Source organism: Anopheles aquasalis, chromosome 2 (genome assembly GCF_943734665.1).
Source record: "Anopheles aquasalis chromosome 2, idAnoAquaMG_Q_19, whole genome shotgun sequence".
NCBI lineage: Eukaryota > Metazoa > Arthropoda > Insecta > Diptera > Culicidae > Anopheles > Anopheles aquasalis.
The window spans coordinates 78,330,942-78,340,646 of NC_064877.1; the positions used below are offsets into that span (position 1 = coordinate 78,330,942).

The 9,705-nt window shown below is 46.3% G+C and overlaps 3 protein-coding genes across 3 annotated transcripts in view; 1 reads left to right on the plus strand and 2 right to left on the minus strand.

Moving 5' to 3' along the window:
- Window positions 1-1,755: 1,755 nt before the first annotated feature.
- LOC126577231 (uncharacterized) lies at window positions 1,756-3,600 on the minus strand. Its single transcript, XM_050238702.1, has one exon. It carries the CDS (start codon window positions 3,598-3,600, stop codon window positions 1,756-1,758), a length of 1,845 nt encoding a protein of 614 aa, XP_050094659.1.
- A 1,939-nt stretch (window positions 3,601-5,539) lies between these two features.
- On the plus strand, window positions 5,540-9,160 carry LOC126577241 (cilia- and flagella-associated protein 251-like). Its single transcript, XM_050238713.1, has 14 exons — window positions 5,540-5,614; window positions 5,678-5,833; window positions 5,902-6,181; window positions 6,241-6,804; window positions 6,878-7,085; window positions 7,146-7,285; window positions 7,353-7,504; window positions 7,573-7,707; window positions 7,780-8,016; window positions 8,078-8,289; window positions 8,354-8,513; window positions 8,579-8,653; window positions 8,715-8,871; window positions 8,940-9,160. The coding sequence occupies exons 1-14, from the start codon at window positions 5,540-5,542 to the stop codon at window positions 9,158-9,160; spliced, it is 2,772 nt and encodes a 923-aa protein (XP_050094670.1).
- A 28-nt stretch (window positions 9,161-9,188) lies between these two features.
- The window catches only part of LOC126570813 (wee1-like protein kinase), a 4,828-nt gene continuing 4,311 nt past the window's right edge, over window positions 9,189-9,705 (minus strand). The window contains exon 3 of the mRNA XM_050228840.1: window positions 9,189-9,705. This exon is cut by the window's right edge and continues 2,107 nt beyond it. The gene's annotated coding sequence lies outside the window, so the exon portion shown is untranslated.

Here is a 9,705-nt window from a genome sequence, read left to right on the forward strand (position 1 = left end):
GTAATGGGTAGGAATAGAACAATGTTTACTGCGCTTGTCGAGGATTATAGATTTATGTCATGTCCAACCTTCGCCTTTGACTGCAGGTGTGAAATTACGGGAACATATTGTTCTACATGTGGTTTCAAACTTGCTTCTGCAATTAAACATTATTCATGTTCATCACGCCATCGAGTAGGTTTATGATAATTCTTAGCTTAGATATCTAATGAAATGTGTACTTTTATCCGTAGGTACTGCTTAATCTTGCTGCTTTTCTCGTTCAGCGTTGCTTTTCATTTTTATTGCGATGATGTTTGCCATTTGGAGAACTATGATCCATCAAGAGACGGCATATTCATGTTGAAATATGTTCCTCAGGATAACAATCTCTTCATAAAAAATCTGGAGTCTCTAGCAGCGGATAATAAGCTATTAGATTACTATCCCAGGACACAACTGTGTATACTGGACTCGCCTCATGTTAGACGCTTGACCGTATCGCGGAAAAGTAATTTGACCAAACTGTCACTTCTCATGACGGGAGTGGCCTCAATCCAAAGTGAGTTGAATGAAAACCTTGTAGATGTGAGTATTATCAATAGTCCCGTGCAATCTATCTCGCCTTCCATAGCCAACCTCAAACACCTTAAAATGTTTGGCATACGTGAAGGATCACTGCGTGAGCTAGATTTGTGTGTATTTTGCGGTTTAGGGAATCTACATTCCTTAACTTTACCAAAAAACAAAATTCAATCAGTTATATGTAGGGTATGGAGTACCCCATGTAGGCCTGCTATGTCTTACATAACTTTGGAACGTAATTTCATACGAGTTATTAATTTAGAGTTGTTCAATCGATGCGGTAAACTTAATCAACTTGTGGTTCATAGTAATGAAATTGAATTGGTGACTGGAAGCTTTGTGAACAAGATCATTAAGAAAATTGACTTGTGCAACAATCGTATAAAACAAATGAATTTGTGTCAATGGGAAACGCCATCTTTGGTGGAGTTGAGACTCCATCTAAACCTCTTATCAGCTATGCCGGCGTGTATCAACAAAATCAAGAGCTTAACATATATCAATATGTCAGGGAATAATCTTACATACTTTAATAGTAGTTGGTTGGAGCCTTTGGAAAATTTAAAATATTTTGGTTTAACTAACAACAAATTATTAAGCGTAGCTCTCCCCAGCTTTCCTAATCAGCTCGAGCATTTGGATTTATATAGAAATGAATTCAACGTCATCGATTTGTCGTATGTTGCAAGTTCAAAAGTATGTGTTCGACTGGTGTTTCATGTGTGTAGTTCTTTGAATGTATCTGAAGTTTCTTAAACCAGGCACTCAGAGTTTAACATATCAATTGTGAGAATTAAAGGGATAGCACCTGATCACCATATGCATGCTTTTAAATTATATTATTACTTGTAAGATGTTATTTGAACAAAATAAATAACAAAACGAGTTAACAGAATCGATCATTTCCGTTCATGACATAAACTCAGCGGTTATTGAGGCTAAAATATGCTTGCGAAATAAATAACCTGTGATTATCTTATTGTTACTATAGAACCCTGTCAGAACATTGGTTACTTATTATTACAGTGTCTTTCACCTATTTGTTCCATGAGATTGTATAAATATGTTGTATAAATTGTTGTCATCAAAAAGGGGTTTTATTTCAATGAACGTATGTTATAAAAAGCATCTTGAACTATTAAAAAGCATCCGTAGCATAACGAACATAATACGATGATAATGTCATGTTCGTTAGTACATGAAGGTGTCATAGTACTGGTCCTCGCTCGCCGTTCTGACGCACAGTGCCGCCTCTTTAATCCGCTTCTCGGCCTGCTTCACCATCTGTCCCCACAGATAGGGGTGCGGTTTCATCAGCTCCTGAAAGTCACCCGGTTCCAACCAGTAAACCTCGCACACCTCCAGCGCCACCACGCTCACCATGTGCCGAGCGTCTCTTCTGAACAGGGCCACCGCCCCAAAGTTGGCACCGTCCACCATATGACCGAGCTCCACCCCGTCCGGTGTGTAGACGGCGGCGGTTCCACAAGCCAGAAAATACATCGCGTCCGCCGTGTTGCCGGCCGTCGTGATCGTGTCCTGTTCCAGGAACAGCTCGAATCTCAACCGCTCGGTGATGTCCTCGAGCAGATAGGCGGGCAGGTCACGGAATATCTCGGACCGGTTCAGACAAGCGGCCTGTGTCACATCCATTAGTACCTGGCGCCGCAGATTGCCGGACGTGTGTGCCAAGACTGCCCGCTCGTCGAAGTAATGCATCCGGTAGTGGTACGCAAAATGGCGGCACAGTTTACGGTGTTGCGACCGGCTGAGGTGCTTCTTTTTGCAGAACGCATTGATCTCATTCAGTACCTCGTCGTACTGGGTACTGCTGGCGTCCTCCAGCATAATCGAGCGGATGAGTAGCAGCAGGATATAGGTCGACCAAATCCATCCACCGAGCAGCAGCAGCGATTGAATCCATTCGTGCAGAAAATGATGACCCACGGAAAGCGAGTGGCCACCTTGCAGACCAACCTTGAGGGTGATCATCAGTGCTCGAAGATAACGATACGCCACGCTGACGTAGTAGTGCATATCGTTGAGTCTGGCTTGCAGAAAAGCTCTACTATCCGTTTCGACCTCATCTTCCAGTAGCTGGCGGGCGAGCTGCTCCCCTAGGTACTGCCGTACGTCATCGACCTCCAGCCGGTTCCGATGGCTTATTGGATAGAGCGACGCATCTCGGTGCTGATCGTACGACCACAGGACATCCACCAGCATGTGTGCTTCGTGTTGATCTTCGCGCAGCAATGATAAGGCCATCATGGGAGCGATGTACAGCAGACAGGCCGTCCAGTGTAGCACGTAAAGTGTACTCAGAATGGGTTTGATAAAGTTGAGTTGCTTAAGCGATAATTTAAGCCATCCCTTGGCAAAAGTATCCAAGTACGCATTGATGCTTCGAAAGCGCCAGACACACAGCAGGTAAAGGTAAACGAGAAGGCAGAGATACACAAGGACTGCATCCTGATAGAACGCGATCACCAACTCATCCAGGACGAGTACGTACGGCAGGAAAAGCAGGATCTGATTCCCGATGGTCCAGCACCGTAACCGGTGGCGCACAATCTTACCAAACTCGAGCACAATCTCACCTTCGCACACATAGCCGGTAACCAGCAGGAGCACAAACTCCAGCGCAAGTAACAGGCAGAGCAGAATGTCGAACAGCTGCAGTAACAGCAACGTCGAACGTTCTAGATTGATCGCGAAGGAAACCAGAAACGCGAGTGTCAGTAGATGGAGCGTGAGGGCGAGGAACACCACCGATTCCCAGCACTTCCGGAACATGCTGAACGGATGAACGATGAACGGTGGTAGATGGTGCACGAGACGCTCATTTTCAGCCGATATCTTCGTCCTGCTGCGGTAGTAATTGCGCGTTTCCGGATGGTCTGGTGAGACGAGCAGCGTGGAGCGTAGGAACTTTAGGAACCGAGTGTAGAGCGAAGTACCCGGAAGGTTCGGTGGTAGGTGGGTTTCGGAATCGTCCGCCCGGAAGGCACCGGGCAGCGAGCAGCGATGGAGTACCATCGGTGCGTGTTTTGTTCGGCCGGACAGTCTACTAGGATTGGTTCCACAGAACAATTACCGAATGGAAGTTCATCCATGCTTACTGAGTCTTTTGATTATTGGTTGAAAAAATAATATTAGAATTTTACGTAAAGTTGTTATAAAACAGCATACTATTACTGTTTAAAATTTGTTGTTTTGTGGAAATGATCTTTTTGTAATACTGCTCTACTATAAAAGAAACGTGAAACCACCATCCACAGATTAACTAAATCACATCCGTTCTGCAGACCTTGGGTCGTATGAGTTCCCTTCAATGGAGTTATGCAAAAGGCCGTCCGACAATACCGTTTACCGGAGCGGCGGCCCTAACCAACTTCTATGGCTCGCGAATTCGCTACGTAATGTCACGTTTTGTGACAAGTGGCACATGTTTCGATGCTTTTCCGCCAGACCGTGCGGCCTGAGCGAGCTAGGATTGCCCGAGCTAGTCCGGTTCGTGTTAGTGACTACGTCAATACCGATTCGTCACGTTACCGTGCCAGGTGAGTGGAAAACTTTGGCTCCCTCTATGCTCCTGTTTGTCGCAGACGGCACGGTCTAGCTGCCGGGGGCGGGTGACAGGGTTTTCCCCGGATTTGACTTCCTTTCCCTTGACTCCCGGGTGGGGTTGCATTTTCACGCGGCCGGGTATTGTCGTTGTGTAACCTATTGCGATACCGTGTTCGTAACCTTTGGCCCGGGCTCGTCGTATCACCTGGCCAGTGGCGCCCGTGCATGTGACAAGCAACAGCAGACGGTTGATGAATTCATTAGGTGGGGTTTCCCTGATGCTATTTTGCTTCGCAAATTCATTGAGCAAGTTCTTTGTGGTCTTTCGAAGTAACGTATCGAAGAAATGGTTTAATTGTGTTCATAAATAAAAAGAATTGATATGAAAGATACCTAAGTAATTAAGCATTCCACATTCAGCTTGGAGTTCGTAAGCAAAATGCTAAATTTTCACCGATCAACTTTTACTTTCATAATAACCATTTATTTTACAATTAAATACTTCTTGAAATCATAAAACGTTGTTTCTGTACACCGTGAAATGCTTCGATTCGGTGGCAATCACTGTACAAAAACCTTTGGGGTGAAATTAGCATCGCATCGCATTTTGTTGGGAAAAGAAATGGAAAAGGAATCCATTTCTCCTCTCCTCCTAAAGCTAACGGAACTCGCCTCCCGGGGGCGGTCGGTTCTGATGCTAATGCAGTTCTACCCGTCATGCGAAGTAACCTGCATTATATAACGGAACTGGCCAGGGTATCAGCCTCGAATGACCCCGAGGGGAACAGGATCAACTACCGGGCCTTATGCTAATCGGTTGCGAGGTGTTGACCCTGTTGGCCACCTCCTCGAGACTCGAGGTGCGTCAGCCTCATTGGCAGCCATTCGCAGCGACCGAATGCGTAGAATTTATGCTTCACATTAGTCCTGGTGTTGGTCACCCGCCCACCATGCGACATCTTGATCGGCGTCGGCTTGAGGTTCAAGGTGATCACGGGTCGATCATCTTCGATCATGAAAGCGTTACGAAACGCGGTAGTGCCGCCATGGGTGTCGGACGTCAGTGTCACTGACCGAACCGGAATCGATTCACGTAACCAGTCGTATCGGCGCCGGTTGCTGTTACTCTGATGCGAGGTGTTTCCAAACAAATTTTCAATACTATTGATGAAACTTTTCAAACGATATCCTTTTACGAAACGAAAAAAATATTTCTTCATTTTTTTTTGTTCGAAGCGTAATGTATAAATGCAGCGTATAGCTTACTCCGTTGCCAAAGGATTCCGCTTCAAACACGATCCTAGCAACCAGCATTCAACAACCCACAACTGTGGCGTCTACTGTTAGCTCATCAGAACATTTCGTTTAAACCATTTTCGATTGATTCGGCATTCGATGAGGATACGGCATGGGTGAAATTGTGGAGTACATAACGGAGGACGGTCGACGTGGCGATCGGATTCATCATCGATGTCAGCCTCTGGTAAGGATGAGTTTTGAGCTCTTTTGCACTTCATCCATTTATTCTGTCCCTTCTCTTCCGTAGCACCTGGACTGGTTGTCAGGATTCAATCCGCGTGTTCCGTTGCTGAATGTCAGTAGCAATAGGGAGCGCCGAGAGTTGGTGCTGGCCACGGCTAATGTCCTGCTGTTCTACTATTACGATGGCGATCGTGAAAAGATCCTTCCCGTACTTGGACACGTGAGTTCATCTCCCGGGCATCGCTCCTACTCGTTCCAGTGCATTATTATTGTTCATTCTTCCATCAGAAAAGCCACATTAACATGATCGGATGTGATGGCAGTGGACGGTTCGTGGTAAGCTCGGACACCAGTTACAGCATCAACGTGTGGGACCGTGACTCGGTGCCGGTGGACGATGCACAATCGCCGCTCGCAATACGAACCATCTTCGAACCGTTCAAGGGAACGGAAATCAATGCGGTAGCGATGAGTCACGAGGGTAAGTTTCTGTTGGCCGGCGGAGGAGCTGCCCAGTGTAGCCAACTGAAAATCTGGTCCTGGACGGTTGGAAACGATTTCCCGGATGGTGAGTGTCTCGTTCGTTGGGGACAATACCTCCATAATTACCAAGTTCGTGCTCTCCAGACACGATAGCACTTCCGGCACGGCTGGGACGCATCAAGGCACTGCGCTTCTGCGTGGACCGTGGCCGCCGGAACCAGTTTGTCGTGACGATGGAAAGCTGCGTCGTGTTCGGGGCTTGGGATGCGAAGGAACAGAAGCTATCGATCCAGGTACCGAAGCGGCACGGTTTTCAGGATTACAACGATTCGGTGTTTGTGGAGGGCACCGATCGAGCGGTTTCGGTGACCGGGGCCGGTATGGCCATCTTATGGAGCGATGATCGAAAGGCGCAACCCGAGGGTGCCGGTGGGACACTGCTTCGTAAGGAGTTTCTCAAGTATCTGCACCTCAAGTACGCCTCGATAAATGTGGTTCGCTCGTGTGACGAGAAGATCGTTACCGGGGATGATGATGGTGAGATACGGTTTTACGACAACTCGATGAAGATTCTGTACTGGTTCAAGCAGGAGGACCTGGAACCGATTCGAACGCTATCTTTCGAGCTCTCCGGAACGCGCCAGATGAAAAAGGTTGCACGGGATAATGAGCCGATTTCGGTCGGAGAACAGTCCACTACCGAAACAGGTAATGGGCGAAAAATGGTTTTTATTTTCCAGACAATTTTGCGTCTAATTGGCTTCCATCGATATTTTAGTAGAACATGAGAAACAGGCTGTTGAGTTGCCAATTGAAGAAATCGCCCCGAAAGATGTTTCGTTCGATGCAAAGCCTGTGATCGTGCGTGGATTCGTTTCCGCAACAAAATCGGGCAAAATCTACGACATCGATATCGTGTACAACAAAATTCAGGAGCTCTTTCTACCCTCATCCAGCATTATCACCGCCGTTGATGTGCATCCCATAAGGTCGGCCTTAAAGAAAATTCAATGAATTTCAGAAAAATGAAATATATTTCCTTTTTTTAGATCCGAGTTGTGCACCTGTGACGGTAATGGGCGGATGGTGATTTATGATTTGAAAACGAAAACTCCCACTAAGACGCTAGACGTGCCGATACAGCGTACACGACGTGGCAGGATAACAACGCTGGCGTACTCTCCATGTGGTTAGTAAACGTAAATTCATGCTTGCATTCGGATTTTCTTACACCATCATTCGACTTATTACTGCAGGAACATTCCTTGCGGGTGGAGCTGAAAACGGATATCTGTGGATGATCGAACCGAGTGTAATGATTCTTAGCGCCAACAGTCCGCTACAATTTAGCAACGAAAAGCTGCGTATGATAATGTTTTCAGGCGATAGTAAACATCTCGTTTGTGTGGTAAGCACTATTAATTCAGTGGTACAGGAAAAACGCGTAAAACAATCCATTAATGATTGCATTTACAGGAGGAACTGAATAACATCGCCGTTCTGCAGCGGGAAAAGGATAGCTGGAAAACGATGGGCCGTTGTGCATCGCACAAGGTGGTCGATTTAACCTTTCTCAATGTAGCTGAATTTGTGTCAATCGGTGAAGATCGTGTAAGGGATTGAGAGTAAGAGGTCAGCGTACTGAGCGGATCCACACTAATGGCCTGTCCATCATATTCGCAGCACATGGTCCAGTACTCGATTGCCGGTAGCGAGCAAACTCAGCTGGCACCGCTGGCGATCGTGAAGCGAAGGCGCATCGAGCAATCGGCCCTTCCAACGGCAATGCTTCTTCTGCCCGTCGATCAACTGCTGGTCGCTAATGATCAGCTAAAGTTCAAACTTTTTAACGCCAAGACGTTCGAGATTCTGCACACCTTTCTGGGACCATTCCATGATGGTCCAGCGCGATGCTTACGGGTATGGTTAGAAGAACGATCTTGAACCTGAGCAAGATGACAATCATTTCTCTTCCGTGCAGCTACTTCCCGGTGAAACCTTTTTTCTCTTTACCACGAACAACAACATCTACCTTCACCAGTTGCCGATCGATGGCAATCCGTTCAAGTATTTGGCCGTCCGAGGACATCCGAAGCGACTGAAATGGATGCAGCTCACTGGTGGACCGGAACGGTATGCAGTGAGCTACGGTGAAGGTGATCATGCGATCGCTTTGTGGAAAGTAAACACTAGGTACGATTTTTGTTGCATTTTTTCATCGGTTCTATATGTAATTTCATCGTTTTTCTCCTAACAGCCCGGTGCTGGACAATTTAAGGCATGCCGGAACTGGGTTGGATCCGTTCTGTGCCCTCTTGCCGGGTGGTAAGAGTGGCTGCTATGTGCGAGAGATGTTGAGTTTGTTCTTCTACAACCAGATTTCACCTAAAAATAGTGACGGTGATGCAGAGCTCACGGTAGGCTGCCAGTCCTGTGTTCTGGTGCCAATAATTACTATCTTGATGTTTCATTTTTGGCGCAGCTTCGCGATGCGATGGAAACAAAAGATGTTCCGAACTATATGAGAAGCATTGGGTTCCATATGAGCCAATATGAAGTAAGAGTAGTACAAATCCTGGTTTGGTAGAATTTATAGAATAGAATGTGATTTTCAACAGGAACAAAATCTTTGTAAAGAAATGGAACTGTTAGGAACCGGCTGTCTCACCTTCGAGGAAGTCGTTAAGTTGTTTCTCAACCACCGCACGAGTCATTCTCCCAGCAACGAAGACATCCGAATGGCCGTCACCTATCTCGGTGCCACAGTGGAATCCGGTGCGAAAGCAAAAGGACTCTCGGGTTTGCCGTTCATCAACACGTGTTTCTCTTTATTTCTTCAACAGGCACGCAAGTGGATCTACTGAAGTTACGCGAACTGCTGGCCACTATCGGTGAGCCAATCGATGACAAAACGGCGGATTTTTACTGCAAAGTTCTTTTCCCAGCTGTTCAATCGATGGATGATACCGTTAAGAACGATACTGATGTGGCAAACAGTGATTGCGAAGAGCAACAAAGACTGCATCTTATTAGCATCGATGAGTTTACCGAAAGGCTCGGTTGAATTTGGATAAAAAATGTTTCCGTGATGGTTTCCAGGGTAATATATATTTTTTATTCATCCTTCATTATAAAGATAACCAGTTGTATACATTTTTCTTGCTTACATCTATCTAACATACCATCTTATTTACGCGACGTAGCTGAGAAGACGGGCTGTTGCACTGAGCATAAGTGCGGTGGTGCTTTACTTGTAATGGCCATGAGGTGTGTGCAACTGGAATGTCGGCTTCGTTCTATCGGTAAAGGAATGGAATGCTACGGAAGAGTGAAACCGTAAAAGAAATTAACCTGAAGCTACCTGAGAGGCAGCAGCCCTTTAAAACAAGGATATGCTCTTTGCTAAACTGCTAGAAAAAAATGTTGTAGTCGCTGCACAAGCACCACCCACACCGTACACCCTGAATGCTACATTTCTTCACTGTATCGTCGTAATCTATCGCTTACACTTTATCGGTCCCCTACGCTCGTCGCTCGGCTTGCGTATTAGAATGAACTCTGTCCAGTGGATGGATGTTGTCCTTACTGTTACCCAATTCGCCCCGATTC